Source organism: Anguilla anguilla, chromosome 1, assembly GCF_013347855.1.
Source record: "Anguilla anguilla isolate fAngAng1 chromosome 1, fAngAng1.pri, whole genome shotgun sequence".
NCBI classification, from domain to species: Eukaryota; Metazoa; Chordata; class Actinopteri; order Anguilliformes; family Anguillidae; genus Anguilla; species Anguilla anguilla.
The window spans coordinates 73,909,003-73,936,764 of record NC_049201.1 but is presented as its reverse complement, the minus strand read 5'-3'; the positions used below and the strand labels follow the sequence as shown (position 1 = coordinate 73,936,764).

Below are 27,762 nucleotides of genomic sequence, written 5' to 3'. Positions count from 1 at the left end.
AGATAGCCAATTACAGATACAAGTACACATCGCAACTGCTCTGGATGTTCAATGTTGTTAACAGTACTGCAAAACTAAGAAAGAGCGCTCATATACTGACTGGTATTGGAAATGAGCATCAAGCAAAGATGATCGTGGTGCCTTATTGAAGTCCCAGAGAGACTCAGGCAGTTAGAATCGATAAGGGGAGCAGGGAGTGGTTCCTCCTGCACTTAGGCACTTTTGGCAGAAGACTCCCATAGAGCAGTTAGCTGGGATTTGAGGTCCTGGGCAAAAATGTTCAGCCTCACCTTCAGGTCTACTATGTAGGGTGCCAGGGCCTTCTCAAGCATCCCGGCATTGCCCATCACCTCTCTTAGGAAAAGACTGATCAGGGGACTCACACTGCGATCAATCTCCCGCATGCGCTCCTCCACTTTCTTCTTCAGCTCCTTAGTGGAGGGGCCCAGCTGGGAGTGCAGGTGGGACAGCAGCTGATCCATAAATAGGGAGCTTATCAGCTTCCCATGCATGCGTTGCAGGGCACGCTTCAGTTCCCTAGTGTCCAGGGACTCTGTGTAGGGGTCCAGCACCTGCCTCACCTTCTGCATCTGCTGCTGAATGTTGGCACTCAGCTTCTTTGCTAAGGGCTCCAGCTGGACCCTCACTTCATTTATATCCGGCTGCAGGCTCTCTGACAGCTGTTCCACATGTTCAGAAAGCTTTTTATGTAACTCCTGACTAAAGACGACAACTTGATCCTGCACTATGGCTCTGTATTGGCTTGCCACTTCCACACTTTCTTTGATCTTTTCACTGTAGGAGACAAAAAGAGATTCAGATCATGAGAGTTTGTCAGTGACAGATAAGTCTTCTACAGTCACAACACTCTACAAATGTGCTACTTACTTCACTTGCTGTCCAGACGCAGAGTTTCCAATGGTTTTCAGAGTATCTAGAACTATTTTTGTTGCCTTGACAAAGTAGTCCCAGAATGCATCTTTCACCAGATCCAGTTGTGGCTTGGGTTCGTCTGACCTCAGAACATTGGCTTGGCAGCCTGTTGGCATGTGACAAAACAATTTTGTTTGCTTTTGTAATACAGCATTGATTGTCAATTTCATTACAACTTTGCTATAGAAGTGTTTTTGATTTCTTATCAGCTTCTGGGACTTTCACAGAAGATAGTGTTCATTTCAAAAAGTGTTCTCAGTAAAGTTACTTACCATAAGCAAAATAGTAAAATTCACTCACCAGTAAAAGCAACAAGAGCAAGCACCACAAACAACCTCATGGCTATATCTGTGAACCTAAAGAACACCAGAATATTAATTAATACCTCATGACAAACTACATCTCATTTACAACAGCATAGTTAGTTTAAAACACTTGACAAATAAGAGCAGTTTCCATCTTACCTGTGTGTGAGCCTTCTGCAGTGAGTCTGATTCCGTCCTGCTGTGCCTGACCACTATATAGAGAACCGTGGGCAACAATGTGGAACACAAAGTCCTAAAACTACTGCCTTGATGTTACCTTTTGTGGATTTAATGCAGCAGACATCCTTGGACCTTTGCAGCACATGGACTTATACTGTACCTCACACGCACTTCTGTAGACTTTGTCAGCAAGAATGCAAGCAAAGCCAATCAGTGCTGTTACTTAGTTTCATTCAATCTGCCACTGTCATCATTACTGTGGAATACTAAATAATTCCAAACAATTGATTTCTGTTTCAAGCCACTTTGTGTTGTTTTGGATGATGTGCTTTACTGCTTTTGTTTATTACAGCCCTGGGTCAAATACAAATATGTATTTGTATTTGAACATGTATGTAAATACATATTTGAAGTATTTTCAAATACATTTTCTCATTAAATACTTTGTATTTGATTCATTTAAATTCTTTAAATGTAAAACCAAAACCTTTCACAAATAGTATTTAAAAAATACATTCCTTGAAATAAATATTTTCCTTGGAAACCAAGTACTTTTTCAAATAGTATTTAGAGCCTATTACAATTTTTGTAATAATATTACAAATACAGGCTTCATGCTGAAAGGGGGTATCCCAGAGTTCTTTGTGCAATCTTTGTGAGTGGCCCTCAATGTGATGTCAGTGAGCTATAATACAGAGGGCACACCAGGGGAACTGCTAGGGGCAAGGGAATGAATTTGGATTATGGGCAAGGGTAACCTATGTTGGCAATTTTAAACAACCCATGCGCTGCCTCTATCAGACATTAACCTAAATGCCCTAACATGTCTTCGCATGGGGGGGGGGGGGGGGGGGGGGGGGGAATGGCGCACGCAGGCTTTTCAATAAGCTACTTGCCAGTTTAATTGTACCCATGCAATCTTTTAGTGGCCTTTAACCGTATTTCTTCTTTTTTTCTATTGTCAGAGCGTTTGACAGCCATATCTACAGTTCCATCTTTTACATTTTGTATGTTTGGACACTGATAAAATAGAATTCAGCTGTGCATATTCACTACCAGTTAATAATGGAAATCGGTGCAATTGAACTGAGGCCGTCAGCAGTCACCTGGCGTGTTCTTATCAAAATATTGTTCTCTAATTATTAAAAATGCTCAACCATCAGAACTGATAGGTTCTTGCATGTCCAGTGATTTTCAAGTCTTTCAACAGCTTGGTGCAGTTGTGCATGTTGTACAACTGGCCTTTTGTTGTGAGAGTATTTTCAAATAATTCCATTAAATCAAACACTTTGTATTTGAAAATCCAGTATTTAAAATGTTTTTTAAGACATATTTGAAAGGTGCAAAGGTATGAATCCCATCTCTCTGCTTCAAATGGACATAGAGCCTGGAACAAAAGAGGTGAAGAGGTACTGGAAGTTTAGCATAGGATAGGTTTAGATTTTTGGTGTATGCTTGCCAGAAGCCCTTATACCTATAGTCGGACGGGTCGTGCATGTTGCAGCTTATCCGTTTTTACAGTTTTATATTTACTGAAACAAATGGTTGAGTGAATGCTTGAAGTCTACTCCTACTCCGGCATTGAACCTGCAACCCTCTTTACAAGCCCTGCGCCTTAAAACTGTGTCATCCCTTTGTAAGTTCTGCATTCTCTCAAAGAGGATCCGACTACATGTGAGTGTTTCACTTTCCTGACACCTGGTGGCGCACCAAGATATTCCACCTCCAGCCCCAACTGCAAACACGGAAAAAACTTGCTGCTTCCCTTATTGTGTATAAGTGAGAACCCTAGCCGTTTACCCCTAATCTATGTTTCTTTGTGAGTTTGTGTTATCCTCTTTACATTACACACTTTGCCAGCTATTCATAAATATTTTTAAATTATTTCATTTTTTAAAGTTGTTAATGGTTGATGAAGCTACTGAGGATGTCTTTGCAGCTGAATAGTTAGTATGATTAACTTAGGCCTTGCATATTATATTGGACATATAAAATCAACTTTGCCATTCATAATCATAATCAATTTTGTAATAATGTAAAATAAGCTTAATTTCAAGTAATACCTTAATAGCATTGGAGTCATGTCAGTTTTTTTTGAAACAAGAAAGTATTCCTTATAAATAAATTTTAAAAAATAGTTGCAGGAATGATTCGTTTTCTTGCCTTTATTTCAGAAAGTTAGAAAGCATCCATCAATTTTTACAGAACATGTAAAAAAAACATATCTAAGCAGTCATGAAAAAAGTAAAACGTTTTGCTTCAGTATTAGAGTATTCTCCTAGCTCTTCCTGAACAAAAGAATGACAACTCTACACATCATAACTGCTGTGGGTCTTTAATTTGTTAATTGTACAGCAAAAGTAAGAAAGAGCCACTCAATAGCTGACAGGTACTGGAAGAGAGTGTCAAGAAAAGATGATCATGCGTTATTGGAGTCTCAGAGAGATTCAGGCAGTTCGAATCGATAAGGGGAGCAGGGAGTGGTTCCTCCTGCACTTAGGCACTATTGGCAGAAGACTCCCAGAGAGCGGTGAGCTGGGATTTGAGGCCCTGGATGTAGGGATTGAGCTTTGTCTTCAGGCTATCAGCGTAGGGGTACAGGGTCCGGTCAACCATCCCGAGTTTGTCAAAGATCTCGTTTATGAGTCTTTTTTCCAGGTCCAGGGGCCACACAAATTCCATGAACTCTCCCACACTCTCCTCCACTTTCCTCTTCTGCTCCTTAGTGGAGGGGCGCAGCTGGTCATGCAGGTGGGACAGCAGCTGATCCACACTCATAAATAGGGTGCGTATCAGCTTCTGATGCATCCGTCGCAGGGCACGCTCTAGGGCTCTTGTGTCCAGGGACTCTGTGTAGGGGTCCAGCACCTGCCTCACCTTCTGCATCTGCTGCTGAATGTTGGCCCTCAGCTTCTCAGTTAAGGGCTCCAGCTGGGCCGTCACTTCATTTATATCCGGCTGCAGGCTCTCTGACAGCTGTTCCACATGTTCAGAAAGCTTTTTATGTAACTCATGGCTAAAGACGACAACTTGATCCTGCACTATGGCTCTGTATTGGCTGGCCACTTCCACACTTTCTGTGATCTTTTCACTGTAGGAGACAAAAGGAGATTCAGATCATGAGAGTTTGTCAGTGACAGATAAGTCTTCTACAGTCACAACACTCTACAAATGTGCTACTTACTTCACTTGCTGTCCAAACGCAGAGTTTCCAATGGTTTTCAGAGTATCTAGAACTATTTTTGTTGCCTTGACAAAGTAGTCCCAGAATGCATCTTTCACCAGATCCAGTTGTGGCTTGGGTTCGTCTGACCTCAGAACATTGGCTTGGCAGTCTGTTGGCATGTGACAAAACAATTTTGTTTGCTTTTGTAATACAGCATTGATTGTCAATTTCATTACAACTTTGCCATAGAAGTGTTTTTGATTTCTTATCAGCTTCTGTGACTTTCACAGAAGATAGTGTTCATTCCAAAAAGTGTTCTCAGTAAAGTTACTTACCATAAGCAAAATAGTAAAATTCACTTACCAGTAAAAGCAACAAGAGCAAGCACCACAAACAACTTCATGGCTATATCTGTGAACCTAAAGAACACCAGAATATTAATTAATACCTCATGACAAACTACATTTCATTTACAACAGCATATTTAGTTTAAAACACTTGACGAATGAGACCTGTTTCCATCTTACCTGTGTGTGAGCCTTCTGCACTGAGTCTGATTCCGTCCTGCTGTGCCCGACCACTATATAGAGAACCGTGGGCAGGGATGTGGAACACAAAGTCCAAAAACTGCTGCCTTGATGTTACCTTTTGTGGATTTAATGCAGCAGACATCCTTGGACCTTTGCAGCACATGAACTCATACTGTACCTCACACGCACTTCTGCAGACTTGTCCGAAACCAAAGCCAATCAGTGCTGTTACTCAGTTTAATTCAATCTGCCACTGTCATGATTATTATGGAATGCTAAATTAATCAATGAATTCATTCCTGTTTCAAAGCCACTTGGTGTGGTTTTGGATGATGTGCTTTATTGCCTTTGTTTATTACAGCCCTTGGTCAAATACAAGTATGTATTTGTATTTGAAAATGTATGTAAATACATATTTGAAGTATTTTCAAATACATTTCCGTACGAAATACATTGTATTTCATTTGTGTAAATTATTTTAATGGAAAACCAAAAACTTTCTCTAAAAAATACATTCCTTTAAATAACTATTATTTATACAGGCTTCATGCTGAAGGGGGTATCCCTGAGTTCTTCATTCATCTTTGCGAGTGGCCCTCAATGTGATGTCAGTGAGCTATAATACAGAGAGCACTCCAGGAGAACTACTAGGGGCAAGGGATTTAGTTTGGATTATGCGCATGGGTAGCCTACGTTGGCAATTTCAATCAACCCATGCGCTGCCTCTAACAGACATTAACCTAAATGCCGTACATGTTTTTGCATGGGGGGATGGCAAACGCAAAATTCCTCATAAGCTACTTGCCAGAACTCAGGCAGACACTGGAACTGACTCACAGATGACACGGAACTGGACATACAGATGACACTGGACTGGACTCACAGACAACACGGGACTGGACTCAGATGACACGGTACTGGACTCACAGACGACACTGGACTGAACTCACAGATGACACGGGACTGAACTCACAGATGACATGGGACTGAACTCACAGATGACACGGTACTGGACTTGCAGACGACACTGGACTGGACTCAGATGACACGGGACTGGACTCAGATGACACTAAAATGGACTGACACAGATGACACGACCATCCTGGGCCTCATCACGGACAACGATGAGACAGCCTACAGAGAGGAGGTGAAGACACGAACCAGCTGGTGCCAGGACAACGAACTCTTTCTCAACGTCAGTAAAACTAAAGAGATGATTGTAGACCACAGAAGACAGCAGAGGGGTGGACACCACCTCATCCACATTGGTGATGCTGAGGTTGAAAGGGTCAGCAGCCTTAAGTTCCTCGTGTGCACATCACCAAGAACCTCTCCTGGTCACTACACACAGACACCACGGTCAAGAAAGCTTGTCAGCGGCTCTATTTCCTGAGGAGACTGAGGAAGTTTGGCATGAACGCCAGCATCCTCACAAACATCTACAGGTGCACCATCGAGAGCTTTCTGATGGGCTGCATCACGGTCTGGTACGGGAACTGCTCTGCCCACAGCCGCAAATCACTACAGAGAGTGGGGGAAGCGGCACAGCACATCATTGGCAACAGACTCCCGGCCATTCAGGATATCTTCCACCAGCGTTGCCTGCGGAAGGCACACAGCATCATCAAGGATCGCAGCCACCCAGCATGCAGACTGTTCTCCTCGTTACCGTCTGGCAGACGATACAGGAGCATGGCTGCACGTACCACCAGACTTGGTTTTTATTGCCAGGCCATCAGGCTTTGCAACTCACATATCTAAGTATTCCACATTGCATATTTGCTTACCTGCTCTGCTGTTATTCAGCCAGGACTATCAATCATGACTGCTGGTATTAAACCAGGACTGCTACATATCCAATGTGCAATAATATTGTAATATTGTATACACTTGTCTCTTTACTTTTATACATAAATCCTCATTTTCATTTAGGTTTATAGTGTTATATTATGTATATAGGGTTATATTTTATCTATACCTCACTCCATCTTTTTAAATCTTTTTAAATTTTATCTTATATTCTATATTATAACTAGTGCTCTTATTGCTGAGCCGACCTGTTTTCTTGTCCAACACATTTCATTGTACCGTTGACCCTGTGTTAACCAACATATGACTAAGAAAACTAAACTGAACTGAACTGAACTGAACTGAGACAGGGAACCCTAACAAAAGGGCAGACAGAGAGAAAAACAGGCGGGGAGACACACAGCAAGTCTGACTGACACTTCCAAGGACAGAGAGTCAGGGAAGGAGAGCGGCAAATTTAACGACTGACATACAAACTGACAGACGGGCAGACAGGACTATAAACAAGTAGACTGACATGCAGACAGACAGGTAGACAGGCGGGTAAACAGACTGGCGGACGGGCCGACGGCCTGGGGGGGGTGGACAGACAGGCCAACACACTGGCTGACAAACACGCAGGCAGACAGGCAGACAAACAGACAAGGGGGCAGGTGAACAGACTGGCCCCATCCCCAAGGGGGAACGCCCTCCAAGGCTTGCCTGCAGAAAAGCTGCAGGGCTGCTGGATGTGTGAGGTCTCTGGGCCCTGGGCCGGGGCATCGATGGCACTGGACAGGACAGGTGGCCCCTGCTGGAGTCTGGGCAGGGCAGGCGGCCCCTGCGGGACAGCGGGCGGAGCAGACGGCCCTTCCTGGACGCTGGGCGGAGCAGGCGGCTTCTCCTGGACGCTAGGCGGAGCAGGTAGCTCCTGCTGGACTCGGGACTGGGCAGGAGGCTCCTGCTGGACTCGGGACTGGGCAGGAGGCTCCTGCTGGCCTCGGGACTGGGCAGGAGGCTCCTGCTGGACTCGGGACTTGGCAGGAGGCTCCTGCTGGACTCGGGACTTGGCAGGAGGCTCCTGCTGGACTCGGGACTGGGCAGGCGGCTCCTGCGGGGCACTGGGCAGTGACGGCTCCTGGGCACTGGGCAGAGAGGGCTCCGGCGCACTGGGCAAAGAGTATTTTTTGGCCAGTGGGGGCATATCTGCGGCCCCCCGGAGATACTCCTCCCAGTGGAGAGGCGTAATAATGAGGGCATGGAAGTCAGATGACTCGGCAGGCCCTGAATTAATCAGCCCGCCGTGGAGGGAGTCCTTCATGCCGTCCTGAAATAGCTGGCACACGACGGACTGGGGCAAGTCAGTCTGTGCGGCCACAGCGCTAAACTCGGTCGTGTAATCCAACAATTTGCGCAACCCCTGGCATATGTCCACCAGTCTTAGCGCTGCCTCCTGACCGGACAGGGGGGCCCGTCCTTCGGCAGGACTGGACCTGAAGGGCCTCCCAGCGATCACCGGCTTGCGCCAGACCGGTGGCATGTCGAACACAAAAAACCAAAAACCAAAGGAAGAAAGAAAAAAAAATCTCTGTTGGGTCCAGTACTGGCTGGTTCCTTCTGTCAGGTAACGGGGAACAGGACCCAAATGCAGATTGAGAAAAAACTCAAAGAATTTCAAAAGGTGAATCCAAGCAAAGACTTTAATCACAAAAGGTAACAAAAAGCAGGGAATAAAAAGGCCTCGCAGGGCAACTCAGAAAGCAAAGCAAAAATAGAAAACAGAAGAGAATCCAATAATCCCAAAAACGCAGAACAGAACTTGGGCAGGGCAGAACACAGGAAGGCCGAAAACAGGCAGGCGGACAAACAGGCAGGTACGCACGGGCAGAATAAACGGGAAAAAATACAGGCAGAATCACACAGGCAGAATCACAAGGAACCAGCACCCGTATCAGGGAAGCAAAGAACTTAAATAGACAGGGAAACTAATCAGACACAGTTGAGCACAATTCACAATTATAGACAGGGAAGGGATAATGAGACGCAAACAGAAACAATGATTGAATAATAGAAAACAGTAATACAATTAACACAGTAATACAATTAACACAACTCGGCCGACCAATGGCGTAACTTCACAACTCGGCCGACCAATGGCGTACCTTCATACCTCGGCAGACCAATGGTGTAACTTCATAACTCGGCCGACCAATGGTGTAACTTCATCACTCAGTGAATCAATCACAGACATTCGCGTTTGTAGGGCTGGCGCCGGTGTTGCGGTCCAGCCAAAAAGAGGAAATAGTTAAAACTGTGTCATCCTGTTGCAAGTTCTGCATTCTCTCAAACAGGATTGGACTACATGAGTGTTTCACTATCCTGACACCTGGTGGTGCACCAAGATATTCAACCTCCAGCCCCATCTGCAAACATGAAAAAAAACACACTGCTTCCCTTAATTTGTATAAGTGGGAACCCTAGCCTTGTACCCATAATCTATGTTTATTTGTGAGTTTGTGTAATCCGCTTTACATTATACACTTTGCCAGCTATTCATAAATAATTTTAATTTATTTCATTTTTTAAAGTTGTTAATGGTTGATGAAGCTACTGAGGATGTCTTTGCAGCAGAATAGTTAGTATGATTAACTTAGTCCTTGCATATTATATTGGACATATAAAATCAACTTTGCCATTCATAATCCTAATCAATTTTTGTAATAATGTAAAATAAGTTCATTTTCAACCAATGCCTTAATAGCATTGGAATCATATCAGTTTTGTTTTGAAACAAGAAAGTACTCCTTATGAATAAATTTAAAAAAAAAGTGCAGTAATGATTCATTTTCTTGCCTTTATTTCAGAAAGTTAGAAATCTGAGAACACAGAATCTATCGATTTTTACAGAACATGTCAAAAAGTAATATATACATATCTAAGCAGTGATGAAAAAAGTGAAATGCTTTGCTTCAGTATCAGAGTATTCTCTTAGCGCTTCCTGAACAAAAGAATGACGTCATAATTGCTGTGGCTCTTCAATGTTGTTAATAGTACATGAAAAGTAAGAAAGAGCCACTCAATAGCTGACAGGTACTGGAAGAGAGCATCAAGAAAAGATGATCATGTGTTATTGGAGTCCCAGAGAGATTCAGGCAGTTAGGATCGATAAGGGGAGCAGGGAGTGGTTCCTCCTGCACTTAGGCACTATTGGCAGAAGACTCCCAGAGAGCAGTGAGCTGGGATTCGAGGCCCTGGATGTAGGGATTGAGCTTCACCATCAGGCCATTAACGTAGGGGTACAGGGTCCAGAAGAACATTGAGAGTTTGTTAAAGAATTCATTTTTGAGGATTTTTTCCAGGGGCAACACAAATTCCCTGTACTCCCGCATGCTCTCCTCCACTTTCCCCTGCAGCTCCTCAGTGGAGGGGCCCAGCTGGTCCTGCAGGTGCTCCAGCAGCTGGGACAACAGCTGCTCCACACTCATAAATAGCTTCCGATGCATCCGTCGCAGGGCACGCTCTAGGGCTCTTCTGTCCAGGGACTCTGTGTAGGGGTCCAGCACCTGCCTCACCTTCTGCATCTGCTGCTGAATGTTGGCACTCAGCTTCTCTGCTAAGGGCTCCAGCTGGACCCTCACTTCATTTATATCTGGCTGCATGCTCTCTGACAGCTGTTCCACATGTTCAGAAAGCTTTTTATGTAACTCGTCACTAATGACGATCACCTGTTCCTGCACAATTGCTCTGTATTGTAGGGCCACTTCCACACTCTCTTTGATCTTGGCACTGTAGGAGACAGACAGAGTGAGTGGCGTTCAGATCGCCAGCATTGGTCAGTGACAGGTAAGTCTACTCTAGTCACCATGCTCTACAAATGTGCTACTTACTTCACTTGCTGTGCCAACTCAGACTCTCTGATGGTTTTCAGAGCACCTTGGGCCTTTTGTGATGCCTTGACAAAGTAGTCCCAGAATGCATCTTTCACCTGCTCCAGTTGTGGCGTGGGTTCGTCTGACCTCAGAACATTGGCTTGACAGCCTGTCGGCATGTAGCAAAGCAATTTTGTTTTACGTCCTAATACGGCATCGATTGTTCATTTCACTACAATCTTTGCTATAAAAGTGTTTTTTATTTCGGGTCAACTTCTGGCACTTTCACTTTATATAGTGTTCATTTCAAAATGGTAAGTTAAGGGGTTTTCAGTAAAGCTACATACTTTGAGCAAAAGAACAAAATTCACTCACCAGTGAAAGCAACAAGAGCAAGCACCACAAACAACTTCATGGCTATATCTGTGAACCTAAAGAACACCAGAAGATTAATTAATACCTCATGACAAACTATATCTCATTTACAACAGCATAGTTAGTTTAAAACACTTGACGAATGAGACCAGTTTCCATCTTACCTGTGTGTGAGCCTTCTGCACTGAGTCTGACTCTGTCCTGCTGTGCCCGACCACTATATAGAGAACCGTGGGCAGCGATGTGGAACACAAAGTCCAAACACTACTGCCTTGATGTTACCTTTTGTGGATTTAATGCAGCAGACATCCTTGGACCTTTGCAGCACATGGACTCATACTGTACCTCACACGCACTTCTGCAGACTTGTCAGAAACCAAAGCCAATCAGTGCTGTTACTCAGTTTCATTCAATCTGCCACTGTCATCATTACTATGGAATGCTAAATTAATCAATCAATTCATTCCTGTTTCAAAGCCACTTGGTGTTGTTTTGGATGATGTGCTTTACTGCCTTTGTTTATTACAGCCCTTGGTCAAATACAAGTATGTATTTGTATTTGAAAATGTATGTAAATATATATTTGAAGTATTTTCAAGTACATTTCCATACAAAATACATTATATTTCATTTGTGTAAATTATTTTAATGGAAAACCAAATTCTTTCTGAATTAGTATTTAAAAAATACATTCCTTTAAATAACTTTTTTTTTTGGGAAACCAAATATCTTTTCAAATAGTATTTACAGCCTATACAGGCTTCATGCTGGAAGGGGTATCCCTGAGTTCTTCATGCAATCTTTGTGAGTGGCCCTCAATGTGATTTCAGTGAGCTATAATACAGAGGGCACTCCAGGGGAACTATTAGGGGCAAGGGATTTAGTTTGGATTATGCGCATGGGTAGCCTATGTTGGCAATTTTAATCAACCCATGCGCTGCCTCTAACAGACATTAACCTAAATGCCCGTACATGTCTTTGCATGGGGGGATGGCAAACGCAAAATGTTTGATAAGCTACTTGCAAGAACTCAGACGGACACTGGAATGGACTCACAGATGACACGGAACTGGACTCACAGACGACACGGTACTGGACTCACAGATGACACGGAACTGGACTCACAGACGACACGGAACTGGACTCACAGACGACACAGAACTGGACTCACAGACGACACGGGACTGGACTCAGACGACACTAAAATGGACTGACACAGATGACACGACCATCCTGGGCCTCATCACGGACAACGATGGGACAGCGTACAGAGAGGAGGTGAAGACACGAACCAGCTGGTACCAGGACAACAAACTCTCTCTCAACGTCAGTAAAACTAAAGAGATGATTGTAGACTACAGAAGACAGCAGGGGGGTGGACACCTCCTCATCCACATTGGTGATGCTGAGGTTGAAAGGGTCAGCAGCTTTAAGTTCCTCGGTGTGCACATCCCCAAGAACCTCTCCTGGTCACTACACACAGACACCACGGTCAAGAAAGCTTGTCAGCGGCTCTATTTCCTGAGGAGGCTGAGGAGGTTTGGCATGAACGCCAGCATCCTCACAAACTTCTACAGGTGCACCATCGAGAGCTTTCTGATGGGCTGCATCACGGTCTGGTACGGGAACTGCTCTGCCCACAGCCGCAAATCACTACAGAGAGTGGTGGAGACGGCACAGCACATCACTGGCAACAGACTCCCGGCCATTCAGGATATCTTCCACCAGCGGTGCCTGCAGAAAGCACACAGCATCATCAAGGATCACAGCCACCCAGCATACAGACCGTTCTCCTCGTTACCGTCTGGCAGACGATACAGGAGCATGGCTGCACGTACCACCAGACTTAAGGACAGTTTTTATCACCAGGCCATCAGGCTTTGCAACTCACATATCTAAGTATTCCACATCGCATATTTGCTTACCTGCTCTGCTGTTGTTGAGCCAGGACTGTCAATCATGACTGCTGCTATTAAACCAGGACTGCTACATATCCAATGTGCAGTAATATTGTAATATTGTATACACTCGTCACTTTACTTTTATACATAAATCCTCATTTTCATTTAGGTTTATAGTATTATATTATGTATATAGTGTTATATTTTATCTATACCTCACTCCATCTTTTTAAATCTTTTTCAATTTTATCTTATATTCTATATTATAACTAGTGCTCTTATTGCTGAGCAGAACTGTTTTCTTGTCCAACACATTTCATTGTACCGTTGACCCTGTGTTAACCAACATATGACTAAGAAAACTTAACTGAACTGAACTGAACTGAGACAGGGAACCCTAACAAAAGGGCAGACAGAGAGACAAACAGGTGTGGAGACACAGAGCAAGTTTGATTGACACTCCCAAGGACAGACAGTCAGGGAAGGAGAGGGGCGAATTTAACGACTGACATACAAACTGACAGACGGGCAGACAGGACAGTAAACAAGTAGACTGACATGCAGACAAACAGGTAGACAGGCGCGTAAACAGACTGGCCGACGGGCCGACGGCCTGGGGGGGTGGACAGACAGGCCAACACACTAGCTGACAAACACGCAGGCAGACAGGCAGACAAACAGACAAGGGGGCAGGTGAACAGACAGATGCACAGTTGGGAGAACGGACTGGCCCCATCCCCAAGGGGGAACACCCTCCAAGGCTTGCCTGCGGAAAAGCTCCAGGGCTGCTGGACGTGCGAGGTCTCTGGGCCCTGGGCCGGGGCAGCGATGGCTCGGAAGCATTAGGGGGAGCGATCACACTAGGGGGCGCGAGAACACTGGGCAGGACAGGTGGCCCCTGCTGGAGTCTGGGCAGGGCAGACGGCCCCTCCTGGACGCTGGGCGGAGCAGGCGGCTCCTGCTGGACCCGGTACTTGGCAGGCGGGTCTTTCTGGACTCGGGACTGGGCAGGCGGCTCCTGCTGGACCCGGGACTTGGCAGGCGGCTCCTGCTGGACTCGGGACTGGGCAGGCGGCTCCTGCTGGACCCGGGACTTGGCAGGCGGCTCCTGCTGGACTCGGGACTGGGCAGGAGGCTCCTGCTGGACTCGGGACTGGGCAGGAGGCTCCTGCTGGACTCGGGACTGGGCAGGCGGCTCCTGCGGGGCACTGGGCAGTGACGGCTCCTGGGCACTGGGCAGAGAGGGCTCCGGCGCACTGGGCAAAGAGTATTTTTTGGCCAGTGGGGGCATATCTGCGGCCCCCCGGAGATACTCCTCCCAGTGAAGAGGCGTAATAATGAGGGCATGAAAGTCAGATGACTCGGCAGGCCCTGAATTAATCAGCCCGCCGTGGAGGGAGTCCTTCATGCCGTCCTGAAATAGCTGGCACACGACGGACTGGGGCAAGTCAGTCTGTGCGGCCACAGCGCTAAACTCGGTCGTGTAATCCAACAATTTGCGCAACCCCTGGCATATGTCCACCAGTCTTAGCGCTGCCTCCTGACCGGACAGGGGGGCCCGTCCTTCGGCAGGACTGGACCTGAAGGGCCTCCCAGCGACCACCGGCTTGCGCCAGACCGGTGGCATGTCGAACACAAAAAACCAAAAACCAAAGGAAGAAAGAAAAAAAAATCTCTGTTGGGTCCAGTACTGGCTGGTTCCTTCTGTCAGGTAACGGGGACCAGGACCCAAATGCAGATTGAGAAAAAACTCAAAGAATTTCAAAAGGTGAATCCAAGCAAAGACTTTAATCACAAAAGGTAACAAAAAGCAGGGAATAAAAAGGCCTCGCAGGGCAACTCAAAAAGCAAAGCAAAAATAGAAAACAGAAGAGAATCCATTAATCCCAAAAACGCAGAACAGAACTTGGGCAGGGCAGAACACAGGAAGGCCGAAAACAGGCAGGCGGACAAACAGGCAGGTACGCACGGGCAGAATAAACGGGAAAAAATACAGGCAGAATCACAAGGAACCAGCACCCGTATCAGGGAAGCAAAGAACTTAAATAGACAGGGAAACTAATCACAGACACAGTTGAGCACAATTCACAATTATAGACAGGGAAGGGATAATGAGACGCAAACAGAAACAATGATTAAATAATAGAAAACAGTAATACAATTAACACAGGGAAAACTAATGAGGGAGCAAACTGAAATAAAAGCTGAAGTGCCACCATCAAGCGGCCCAGATAAAGAAAAACCAAAACAGAAAAAAGCAGAAGCCTGACAAATGGTGTAACTTCATAACTCGGCCGACCAATGGTGTAACTTCATAACTCGGCCGACCAACGGCGTAACTTCATAACTCGGCCGACCAATGGCGTAACTTCATAACTCGGCCGACCAATGGCGTAACTTCATAACTCGGCCGACCAACGGTGTAACTTCATAACTCGGCCGACCAATGGTGTAACTTCATAACTCGGCCGACCAATGGTGTAACTTCATCACTCAGTGAATCAATCACAGACATTCGCGTTTGTAGGGCTGGCCCCGCTGTTGCGGTCCAGCCAAAAAAATGAGAAAATGATATTAAAGACAGTCTTTATTGCAGGCACATCCCATTGTTTGGTGAATATTTCTGGGTAAAATGCAACCACTCTTTAGACCGTTTCACTTTCAGCATTTTGACAGAGTTTAATGTTAGCTAGCTTGCAAACGAGTCACTGGAGTGAGTGTATAATGTTAGCACAGATGGCATTGAAATTAAGCACCAAAAGGTGCATTACGATTCGGTCCGGTAGGTAACGTTAGCCTACTGGTTGTATGAGAACCAGTGTCTGCTATTGAGTTTTTGGTACCAAACTCTACTCAATGACTCAGACAGGCTACATGACTACAAGCAAGTCACTGAAACCTCGGACTGCTATTGCAGGCTTGGCCCAGCCTGGGGCTTGTTCTGCGGGGCTGCAGCAACAATGTTATACACACAGCAATCCAAATCATCAAAAGCATACAGGCAAGATAAAGTATGGTCAATTTCAATGTGCATTGCCATCTAAGTAAGTGTTTATAATTTAATTTACTTATGAAATATTGATATTCAAAATACATCATAATGTTCAGTACATATGTTTAGGAAAAGTCACAAAGGGGATGGCAGGTACATTTATTTTCTTGAAGTGAACATTCTCTTAAAATGGTAAAATGAAAAAACACAGGGCCAAGTTACTTGGAATAATTTAGGAAACACTGGGTCGCATTGCATTGTAATACTGCTTGTTTAATTTGTTTGAGCTAAGATAGCCAATTACAGATACAAGTACACATCGCAACTGCTCTGGATGTTCAATGTTGTTAACAGTACTGCAAAACTAAGAAAGAGCGCTCATATACTGACTGGTATTGGAAATGAGCATCAAGCAAAGATGATCGTGGTGCCTTATTGAAGTCCCAGAGAGACTCAGGCAGTTAGAATCGATAAGGGGAGCAGGGAGTGGTTCCTCCTGCACTTAGGCACTTTTGGCAGAAGACTCCCATAGAGCAGTTAGCTGGGATTTGAGGTCCTGGGCAAAAATGTTCAGCCTCACCTTCAGGTCTACTATGTAGGGTGCCAGGGCCTTCTCAAGCATCCCGGCATTGCCCATCACCTCTCTTAGGAAAAGACTGATCAGGGGACTCACACTGCGATCAATCTCCCGCATGCGCTCCTCCACTTTCTTCTTCAGCTCCTTAGTGGAGGGGCCCAGCTGGGAGTGCAGGTGGGACAGCAGCTGATCCATAAATAGGGAGCTTATCAGCTTCCCATGCATGCGTTGCAGGGCACGCTTCAGTTCCCTAGTGTCCAGGGACTCTGTGTAGGGGTCCAGCACCTGCCTCACCTTCTGCATCTGCTGCTGAATGTTGGTACTCAGCTTCTCTGCTAAGGGCTCCAGCTGGACCCTCACTTCATTTATATCCGGCTGCAGGCTCTCTGACAGCTGTTCCACATGTTCAGAAAGCTTTTTATGTAACTCCTGACTAAAGACGACAACTTGATCCTGCACTATGGCTCTGTATTGGCTTGCCACTTCCACACTTTCTTTGATCTTTTCACTGTAGGAGACAAAAAGAGATTCAGATCATGAGAGTTTGTCAGTGACAGATAAGTCTTCTACAGTCACAACACTCTACAAATGTGCTACTTACTTCACTTGCTGTCCAGACGCAGAGTTTCCAATGGTTTTCAGAGTATCTAGAACTATTTTTGTTGCCTTGACAAAGTAGTCCCAGAATGCATCTTTCACCAGATCCAGTTGTGGCTTGGGTTCGTCTGACCTCAGAACATTGGCTTGGCAGCCTATTGGCATGTGACAAAACAATTTTGTTTGCTTTTGTAATACAGCATTGATTGTCAATTTCATTACAACTTTGCTATAGAAGTGTTTTTGATTTCTTATCAGCTTCTGGGACTTTCACAGAAGATAGTGTTCATTTCAAAAAGCGTTCTCATTAAAGTTACTTACCATAAGCAAAGTAGTAAAATTCACTCACCAGTAAAAGCCACAAGAGCAAGCACCACAAACAACTTCATGGCTATATCTGTGAACCCAAAGAACACCAGAATATTAATTAATACCTCATGACAAACTACATCTCATTTACAACAGCATAGTTAGTTTAAAACACTTGACAAATAAGAGCAGTTTCCATCTTACCTGTGTGTGAGCCTTCTTCAGTGTGTCTGATTCCGTTCTGCTGTGCCCGACCACTATATATAGAACCGTGGGCAGGGATGTGGAACACAAAGTCCAAAAACTACTGCCTTGATGTCACCTTTTGTGGATTTAATGCAGCAGACATCCTTGGACCTTTGCAGCACATGGACTCATACTGTACCTCACACGCACTTCTGCAGACTTGTCAGGAACCAAAGCCAATCAGTGCTGTTACTCAGTTTCATTCAATCTGCTACTGTCATCATTACTATGGAATGCTAAATTAATCAATGAATTCATTCCTGTTGCAAGGCCACTTGGTGTGGTTTTGGATGATGTGCTTTATTGCCTTTGTTTATTACAGCCCTTGGTCAAATACAAGTATGTATTTGTATTTGAAAATGTATGTAAATACATATTTGAAGTATTTTCAAATACATTTCCGTACGAAATACATTGTATTTCATTTGTGTAAATTATTTTAATGGAAAACCAAAAACTTTCTCTAAAAAATACATTCCTTTAAATAACTATTATTTATACAGGCTTCATGCTGAAGGGGGTATCCCTGAGTTCTTCATTCATCTTTGCGAGTGGCCCTCAATGTGATGTCAGTGAGCTATAATACAGAGAGCACTCCAGGGGAACTACTAGGGGCAAGGGATTTAGTTTGGATTATGCGCATGGGGAGCCTAAGTTGGCAATTTCAATCAACCCATGCGCTGCCTCTAACAGACATTAACCTAAATGCCCGTACATGTTTTTGCATGGGGGGGTGGCAAACGCAAAATTCCTCATAAGCTACTTGCCAGAACTCAGGCAGACACTGGAACTGACTCACAGATGACACGGAACTGGACATACAGACGACACTGGACTGGACTCACAGACAACACGGGACTGGACTCAGATGACACGGTACTGGACTCACAGATGACACTGGACTGAACTCACAGATGACACGGGACTGAACTCACAGATGACATGGGACTGAACTCACAGATGACACGGTACTGGACTTGCAGACGACACTGGACTGGACTCAGATGACACGGGACTGGACTCAGATGACACTAAAATGGACTGACACAGATGACACGACCATCCTGGGCCTCATCACGGACAACGATGAGACAGCCTACAGAGAGGAGGTGAAGACACGAACCAGCTGGTGCCAGGACAACGAACTCTTTCTCAACGTCAGTAAAACTAAAGTGATGATTGTAGACCACAGAAGACAGCAGGGGGGTGGACACCACCTCATCCACATTGGTGATGCTGAGGTTGAAAGGGTCAGCAGCCTTAAGTTCCTCGTGTGCACATCACCAAGAACCTCTCCTGGTCACTACACACAGACACCACGGTCAAGAAAGCTTGTCAGCGGCTCTATTTCCTGAGGAGACTGAGGAAGTTTGGCATGAACGCCAGCATCCTCACAAACGTCTACAGGTGCACCATCGAGAGCTTTCTGATGGGCTGCATCACGGTCTGGTACGGGAACTGCTCTGCCCACAGCCGCAAATCACTACAGAGAGTGGTGGAAGCGGCACAGCACATCATTGGCAACAGACTCCCGGCCATTCAGGATATCTTCCACCAGCGTTGCCTGCGGAAGGCACACAGCATCATCAAGGATCACAGCCACCCAGCATGCAGACTGTTCTCCTCGTTACCGTCTGGCAGACGATACAGGAGCATGGCTGCACGTACCACCAGACTTGGTTTTTATTGCCAGGCCATCAGGCTTTGCAACTCACATATCTAAGTATTCCACATCGCATATTTGCTTACCTGCTCTGCTGTTATTGAGCCAGGACTATCAATCATGACTGCTGGTATTAAACCAGGACTGCTACATATCCAATGTGCAATAATATTGTAATATTGTATACACTTGTCTCTTTACTTTTATACATAAATCCTCATTTTCATTTAGGTTTATAGTGTTATATTATGTATATAGGGTTATATTTTATCTATACCTCACTCCATCTTTTTAAATCTTTTTAAATTTTATCTTATATTCTATATTATAACTAGTGCTCTTATTGGTGAGCCGACCTGTTTTCTTGTCCAACACATTTCATTGTACCGTTGACCCTGTGTTAACCAACATATGACTAAGAAAACTAAACTGAACTGAACTGAACTGAACTGAGACAGGGAACCCTAACAAAAGGGCAGACAGAGAGACAAACAGGCGGGGAGACACACAGCAAGTCTGACTGACACTTCCAAGGACAGAGAGTCAGGGAAGGAGAGCGGCAAATTTAACGACTGACATACAAACTGACAGACGGGCAGACAGGACTATAAACAAGTAGACTGACATGCAGACAGACAGGTAGACAGGCGGGTAAACAGACTGGCGGACGGGCCGACGGCCTGGGGGGGGTGGACAGACAGGCCAACACACTGGCTGACAAACACGCAGGCAGACAGGCAGACAAACAGACAAGGGGGCAGGTGAACAGACTGGCCCCATCCCCAAGGGGGAACGCCCTCCAAGGCTTGCCTGCAGAAAAGCTGCAGGGCTGCTGGATGTGTGAGGTCTCTGGGCCCTGGGCCGGGGCATCGATGGCACTGGACAGGACAGGTGGCCCCTGCTGGAGTCTGAGCAGGGCAGGCGGCCCCTGCGGGACAGTGGGCGGAGCAGACGGCCCTTCCTGGACGCTAGGCGGAGCAGGTAGCTCCTGCTGGACTCGGGACTGGGCAGGAGGCTCCTGCTGGACTCGGGACTGGGCAGGAGGCTCCTGCTGGACTCGGGACTGGGCAGGAGGCTCCTGCTGGACTCGGGACTTGGCAGGCGGCTCCTGCTGGAGTCGGGACTGGGCAGGCGGCTCCTGCTGGACTCGGGACTGGGCAGGCGGCTCCTGCTGGACTCGGGACTGGGCACGCGGATCCTGCGGGGCACTGGGCAGTGACGGCTCCTGGGCACTGGGCAGAGAGTATTTTTCGGCCAGTGGGGGCATATCTGCGGCCCCCCGGAGATACTCCTCCCAGTGGAGAGGCGTAATAATGAGGGCATGAAAGTCAGATGACTCGGCAGGCCCTGAATTAATCAGCCCGCCGTGGAGGGAGTCCTTCATGCCGTCCTGAAATAGCTGGCACACGACGGACTGGGGCAAGTCAGTCTGTGCGGCCACAGCGCTAAACTCGGTCGTGTAATCCAACAATTTGCGCGACCCCTGGCATATGTCCACCAGTCTTAGCGCTGCCTCCTGACCGGACAGGGGGGCCCGTCCTTCGGCAGGACTGGACCTGAAGGGCCTCCCAGCGATCACCGGCTTGCGCCAGACCGGTGACATGTCGAACACAAAAAACCAAAAACCAAAGGAAGAAAGAAAAAAAAATCTCTGTTGGGTCCAGTACTGGCTGGTTCCTTCTGTCAGGTAACGGGGACCAGGACCCAAATGCAGATTGAGAAAAAACTCAAAGAATTTCAAAAGATGAATCCAAGCAAAGACTTTAATCACAAAAGGTAACAAAAAGCAGGGAATAAAAAGGCCTCGCAGGGCAACTCAAAAAGCAAAGCAAAAATAGAAAACAGAAGAGAATCCATTAATCCCAAAAACGCAGAACAGAACTCAGGCAGGGCAGAACACAGGAAGGCCGAAAACAAACAGGCAGGTACGCACGGGCAGAATAAACGGGAAAAAATACAGGCAGAATCACACAGGCAGAATCACAAGGAACCAGCACCCGTATCAGGGAAGCAAAAAACTTAAATAGACAGGGAAACTAATCAGACACAGTTGAGCACAATTCACAATCATAGACAGGGAAGTGATAATGAGACACAAACAGAAACAATGATTGAATAATAGAAAACAGTAATACAATTAACACAGGGAAAACTAATGAGGGAGCAAACTGAAACAAAAGCTGAAGTGCCACCATCAGGCGGCCCAGATAAAGAAAAACCAAAACAGAAAAAAGCAGAATCCTGACAAATGGTGTAACTTCATAACTCGGCCGACCAATGGTGTAACTTCATAACTTGGCCGACCAATGGTATAACTTCATAACTTCATCACTCAGTGAAAAAATCACAGACATTCGCGTTTGTAGGGCTGGCCCCGGTGTTGCAGTCCAGCCAAAAAGTGGAAATACAGTTAACACTGTGTCATCCTGTTGCAAGATCTGCATTCTCTCAAGCAGGATCAGACTACATATGAGTGTTTCACTATCCTGACACCTGGTGGTGCACCAAGATATTCAACCACCAGCCCCATCTGCAAACATAAAAAAAAAACAAGCTGCTTCCCTTATTGTGTATAAGTGGGAACCCTAGCCGTTTATCCATAATCTATGTTTCTTTTTTTGAGTTTGTGTTATCCTCTTTACATTACACACTTTGCCAGGTATTCATAAATATTTTTAAATTATTTCATTTTTTTAAAGATGTTAATGGTTGATGAAGCTACTGAGGATGTTTTTGTAGCAGAATAGTTAGTGTGATTAACTTAGCCCTTGCATATTATATTGGACATATAAAATCAACTTTGCCATTCATAATCCCAATCAATTTTTGTAATAATGTAAAATAAGCTTAATTTCAACTAATGCCTTAATAGCATTGGAATCATATCAGTTTTGTTTTGAAACAAGTATTCCTTATAAATAAATTTAAAACAAATAGTTGCAGGAATAATTCATTTTCTTGCCTTTATTTCAGAAAGTTAGAAATCTGTGAACACAGCATCCATCAATTTTTACAGAACATGTGAAAAATAAAACATATCTAAGCAGTCATGAAAAAGTGAAATGCTTTGCTTCAGTATCAGAGTATTCTCTTAGCGCTTCCTGAGCAAAAGAATGACATCATAATTGCTGTGGGTCTTCAATGTTAATAGTACAGGAAAAATAAGAAAGAGCCACTCAATAGCTGACAGGTACTGGAAGAGAGCATCAAGAAAAGATGATCATGCGTTATTGGAGTCCCAGAGAGATTCAGGCAGTTAGAATCAATAAGGGGAGCAGGGAGTGGTTCCTCCTGCACTTAGGCACTTTTGGCAGAAGACTCCCATAGAGCGGTGAGCTGGGATTCGAGGCCCTGGATGTAGGGATCGAGCTTCGTCGTCAGGCTATCAGCGTAGGGGTACACGGTCCAGAAGAACATCGAGAGTTTGTTAAAGATTTCATTTTTGAGGATTTCTTCCAGGGGCAACACAAATTCCCTGTACTCCTGCATGCTCTCCTCCACTTTCCCCTTCAGCTCCTCAGTGGAGGGGCCCAGCTGGGAGTGCAGGTGCTCCAGCAGCTGGGACAGCAGCTGCTCCGCACTCATAGATAGCGTCCAATGCATCCGTCGCAGGGCACGCTCTAGGGCTCTTATGTCCAGGGACTCTGTGTAGGGGTCCAGCACCTGCCTCACCTTCTGCATCTGCTGCTGAATGTTGGCCCTCAGCAACTCTGCTAGGGGCTCCAGCTGGACCCTCACTTCATTTATATCCGGCTGCATGCTCTCTGACAGCTGTTCCACATGTTCAGAAAGCTTTTTATGTAACTCGTCATTAATGCCGATCACCTGTTCCTGCACAATTTTTCTGTATTGTTGGGCCACTTCCACACTCTCTTTGATCTTGGCACTGTAGGAGACAGACAGAGTGAGTGGCGTTCAGATCGCCAGCATTGGTCAGTGACAGGTAAGTCTACTCTTGTCACCATGCTCTACAAATGTGCTACTTACTTCACTTGCTGTGCCAACTCAGACTCTCTGATGGTTTTAAGAGCACCTTGGGCCTTTTGTGATGCCTTGACAAAGTAGTCCCAGAATGCATCTTTCACCAGCTCCAGTTGTGGCGTGGGTTTGTCTGACCTCAGAACATTGGCTTGACAGCCTGTCGGCATGTAGCAAAGCATTTTTGTTTTACGTCCTAACACAGCATCGATTGTTCATTTTCACCACAATCATTGCTATAAAAGTGTTTTTTTATTTTCGGGTCAACTTCTGGCACTTTCACTTTATATAGTGTTCATTTCAAAATCGTAAGTTCAGGTGTTTTCAGTAAAGCTACATACTGTGAGCAAAAGAACAAAATTCACTCACCAGTAAAAGCTACAAGAGCAAGCACCACAAACAACTTCATGGCTATATCTGTGAACCTAAAGAACACCAGAAGATTAATGAATACCTCATGACAAACTATATCTCATTTACAACAGCATAGTTAGTTTAAAACACTTGACAAATAAGAGCAGTTTCCATCTTACCTGTGTGTGAGCCTTCTGCACTGAGTCTGATTCCATCCTGCTGTGCCTGACCTCTATATAGAGAACCGTGGGCAGCAATGTGGAACACAAAGTCCAAAAACTGCTGCCTTGACGTTAACTTTTGTGGATTTAATGCAGCAGACATCCTTGGACCTTTGCAGCACATGGACTCATACTGTACCTCACACGCACTTCTGTAGACTTTGTCAGCAAGAATGCAAGCAAAACCGATCAGCGCTTTTACTCAGTTTCATTCAATCTGCCACTGTCATTCTTACTGTGGAATACTAAATAAATCCAAACAATTGATTTCTGTTTCAAGCCACTTTGTGTTGTTTTGGGTGATGTGCTTTACTGCTTTTGTTTATTACAGCCCTGGGTCAAATACAAATATGTATTTGTAGTTGAAAATGTATGTAAATACATATTTGAAGTATTTTCGAATACATTTCCTCATTAAATACTTTGTATTTGATTCATTTAAATTCTTTAAATGTAAAACCAATACTTTCACAAATAGTATTTAAAAAATCCATTCCTTTAAATAAATATTGTCCTTGGAAACCAAGTTCTTTTTCAGATCGTATTCAGAGCCTATTAAAAATACAGGCTTCATGCTGAAGGGGGTATCCCAGAGTTCTTTGTGCAATCTTTGTGAGTGACCCTCAATGTGATGTCAGTAAGCTATAATACAGAGGGCACGCCAGGGGAACTACTAGGGGCAAGGGATTGAATTTGGATTATGGGCAAGGGTAACCTACGTTGGCAATTTTAAACAACACATGCGCTGCCTCTATGAGACATTAGCCTAAATGCCCTAACATGTCTTCACATGGGGGCAGGGGGGCGGGGTGGGGGGATGACGAACGCAGACTTCTTGATAAGTTACTTGGCAGTTTATTTTTACCCATGCAATCTTTTAGTGGCCTTTAAGAGTATTTCCTCTTTTGTTCTGTTGTCAGAGCATTTAACAGCCATATCTACAGTTCCATCTTTTACATTTTGTATGTTTGGACACTGATAAAATAGATTTCAGCTGTGCATATTCACTACCAGTTAATAATGGAAATCGGTGCAATTGAACTGAGGCCGTCAGCAGTCACCTGACGTGTTCTTATCAAAATACTGTCCTCTAATTATTAAAAATGCTCAACTTTCAGAACTGATAGGTTCTTGCATGTCCAGTGATTTTCAAGTCTTTCAACAGCTTGGTGCAGTTGTGCATGTTGTACAACTGGCCTTTTGTTGTGAGAGTATTTTCAAATAATTCCATTAAATCAAACACTTTGTATTTGAAAATCCAGTATTTAAAATGTTTTTTAAGACATATTTGAAAGGTGCAAAGGTATGAATCCCATCTCTCTGCTTCAAATGGACATAGAGCCTGGAACAAAAGAGGTGAAGAGGTACTGGAAGTTTAGCATAGGATAGGTTTAGATTTTTGGTGTATGCTTGCCAGAAGCCCTTATTCATATAGTCGGACGGGTCGTGCATGTTGCAGCTTATCCGTTTTTACAGTTTTATATTTACTGAAACAAATGGTTGAGTAAATGCTTGAAGTCTACTCCTACTCCGGCATTGAACCTGCAACCCTCATTACAAGCCCTGCGCCTTAAAACTGTGTTATCCCTTTGTAAGTTCTGCATTCTCTCAAAGAGGATCCGACTACATGTGAGTGTTTCACTAACTTGACACCTCGTGGCGCATCAAGATATTCCACCTCCAGCCCCAACTGCAAACATGAAAAAAACGAGCTGCTTCCCTTATTGTGTATAAGTTGGAACCCTAGCTGTTTATCCATAATCTATGTTTCTTTGTGAGTTTGTGTTATCCTCATTTTATTACACACTTTGCCAGCTATACATAAATATTTTTAAATGATTTCATTTTTTAAAGTTGTTAATGGTTGATGAAGCTACTGAGGATGCCTTTGCAGCTGAATAGTTAGTATGATTAACTTAGCCCTTGCATATTATATTGGACATATAAAATCAACTTTGCCATTCATAATCCTAATCAATTTTTGTAATAATGTAAAATAAGTTTATTTTCAACCAATGCCTTAATAGCATTGGAATCATATCAGTTTTGTTTTGAAACAATAAAATACTCCTTATGAATAAATTTTAAAAAGATTTGCAGTAATGATTCATATTCGTGCCTTTATTTCAGAAAGTTAGAAACCTGAGAACACAGAATCTATCGATTTTTACAGAACATGTCAAAAAGTAATATATACATATCTAAGCAGTCATGAAAAAAGTAAAACATTTTGCTTCAGTATCAGAGTATCCTCTTAGCTCTTCCTGAACAAAAGAATGACATCATAACTGCTGTGGGTCTTCAATGTTGTTAATAGTACATGAAAAGTAAGAAAGAGCCACTCAATAGCTGACAGGTACTGGAAGAGAGCATCAAGAAAAGATGATCATGCGTTATTGGAGTCCCAGAGAGATTCAGGCAGTTAGGATTGATAAGGGGAGCAGGGAGTGGTTCCTCCTGCACTTAGGCACTATTGGCAGAAGACTCCCAGAGAGCGGTGAGCTGGGATTCGAGGCCCTGGATGTAGGGATCAAGCTTCTCCTTCAGGCCCTCAACATAGGGGTACACGGTCCGGAAGAACATCGAGAGTTTGTTAAAGATTTCTTTTTCGAGGATTTTTTCCAGGGGCAATACAAATTTCTCGTACTCCCCCACGCTCTCCTCCACTTTCCCCTGCAGCTCCTCAGTGGAGGGGCCCAGCTGGTCCTGCAGGTGGGACAGCAGCTGCTCCACACTCAGAAATAGGGTGTCCATCAGCTTCCAATGCATCCGTCGCAGGGCACGCTGTAGGGCTCTTATGTCCAGGGACTCTGTGTAGGGGTCCAGCACCTGCCTCACCTTCTGCATCTGCTGCTGAATGTTGGCACTCAGCTTCTCTGCTAGGGGCTCCAGCTGGACCCTCACTTCATTTATATCCGGCTGCAGGCTCTCTGACAGCTGTTCCACATGTTCAGAAAGCTTTTTATGTAACTCGTCACTAATGACGATCACCTGTTCCTGCACAATTGCTCTGTATTGTTGGACCACTTCCACACTCTCTTTGATCTTGGCACTGTAGGAGACAGACAGAGTGAGTGGCGTTCAGATCGCCAGTATTGGTCAGTGACAGGTAAGTCTACTCTAGTCACCATGCTCTACAAATGTGCTACTTACTTCATTTGCTGTGCCAACTCAGACTCTCCGATGGTTTTCAAAGCACCTTGGGTCTTTTGTGATGCCTTGACAAAGTAGTCCCAGAATGCATCTTTCACCTGCTCCAGTTGTGGCGTGGGTTCGTCTGACCTCAGAACATTGGCTTGACAGCCTGTCGGCATGTAGCAAAGCAATTTTGTTTTACGTCCTAACACAGCATCGATTGTTCATTTCACCACAATCTTTGCTATAAAAGTGTTTTTTATTTCCGGTCAACTTCTGGCACTTTAACTTTATATAGTGTTCATTTCAAAATGGTAAGTTAAGGTGTTTTCAGTAAAGCTACATACTGTGAGCAAAAGAACAAAATTCACTCACCAGTGAAAGACACAAGAGCAAGCACCACAAACAACTTCATGGCTATATCTGTGAACCTAAAGAACACCAGAAGATTAATGAATACCTCATAACAAACTATATCTCATTTACAACAGCATAGTTAGTTTAAAACACTTGACAAATAAGAGCAGTTTCCATCTTACCTGTGTGTGAGCCTTCTGCAATGAGTCTGATTCCATCCTGCTGTGCCTGACCTCTATATAGAGAACCGTGGGCAGCAATGTGGAACACAAAGTCCAAAAACTGC

At 44.7% G+C, this 27,762-nt stretch overlaps 4 protein-coding genes across 8 annotated transcripts; all 4 read right to left on the bottom strand.

Moving 5' to 3' along the window:
• Nucleotides 1-9: 9 nt before the first annotated feature.
• Nucleotides 10-27,762, bottom strand: LOC118229970 (apolipoprotein A-IV-like). 5 transcript variants are annotated; one of them, XM_035422627.1, is made up of 4 exons: nucleotides 23,943-24,036; nucleotides 1,234-1,289; nucleotides 889-1,039; nucleotides 10-795 (listed from the first exon to the last, which is right to left on the bottom strand). In XM_035422627.1, exons 2-4 carry the CDS (start codon nucleotides 1,271-1,273, stop codon nucleotides 213-215), a joined length of 774 nt encoding a protein of 257 aa, XP_035278518.1. In that variant the 5' UTR covers nucleotides 1,274-1,289; nucleotides 23,943-24,036; the 3' UTR covers nucleotides 10-212. The 5 variants fall into 5 exon arrangements, with proteins under 5 accessions (XP_035278518.1, XP_035278510.1, XP_035278504.1 ...); XM_035422619.1 differs by lacking the exons at nucleotides 10-795; nucleotides 889-1,039; nucleotides 1,234-1,289; nucleotides 23,943-24,036 and adding exons at nucleotides 22,369-23,317; nucleotides 23,419-23,569; nucleotides 23,779-23,834; nucleotides 27,659-27,696; XM_035422613.1 differs by lacking the exons at nucleotides 10-795; nucleotides 889-1,039; nucleotides 1,234-1,289 and adding exons at nucleotides 22,369-23,317; nucleotides 23,419-23,569; nucleotides 23,779-23,834 and having other exon boundaries at nucleotides 23,943-24,033.
• On the bottom strand, nucleotides 3,566-5,381 carry LOC118230028 (apolipoprotein A-IV-like). The gene is made up of 4 exons (XM_035422712.1): nucleotides 5,112-5,381; nucleotides 4,948-5,003; nucleotides 4,603-4,753; nucleotides 3,566-4,509 (listed from the first exon to the last, which is right to left on the bottom strand). The coding sequence occupies exons 2-4, from the start codon at nucleotides 4,985-4,987 to the stop codon at nucleotides 3,915-3,917; spliced, it is 786 nt and encodes a 261-aa protein (XP_035278603.1). The 5' UTR covers nucleotides 4,988-5,003; nucleotides 5,112-5,381; the 3' UTR covers nucleotides 3,566-3,914.
• Nucleotides 9,732-11,396, bottom strand: LOC118230052 (apolipoprotein A-IV-like). Its single transcript, XM_035422773.1, has 4 exons — nucleotides 11,311-11,396; nucleotides 11,147-11,202; nucleotides 10,790-10,940; nucleotides 9,732-10,688 (listed from the first exon to the last, which is right to left on the bottom strand). The coding sequence occupies exons 2-4, from the start codon at nucleotides 11,184-11,186 to the stop codon at nucleotides 10,100-10,102; spliced, it is 780 nt and encodes a 259-aa protein (XP_035278664.1). The 5' UTR covers nucleotides 11,187-11,202; nucleotides 11,311-11,396; the 3' UTR covers nucleotides 9,732-10,099.
• Nucleotides 16,183-17,825, bottom strand: LOC118230066 (apolipoprotein A-IV-like). Its single transcript, XM_035422799.1, has 4 exons — nucleotides 17,727-17,825; nucleotides 17,563-17,610; nucleotides 17,218-17,368; nucleotides 16,183-17,124 (listed from the first exon to the last, which is right to left on the bottom strand). The coding sequence occupies exons 2-4, from the start codon at nucleotides 17,600-17,602 to the stop codon at nucleotides 16,542-16,544; spliced, it is 774 nt and encodes a 257-aa protein (XP_035278690.1). The 5' UTR covers nucleotides 17,603-17,610; nucleotides 17,727-17,825; the 3' UTR covers nucleotides 16,183-16,541.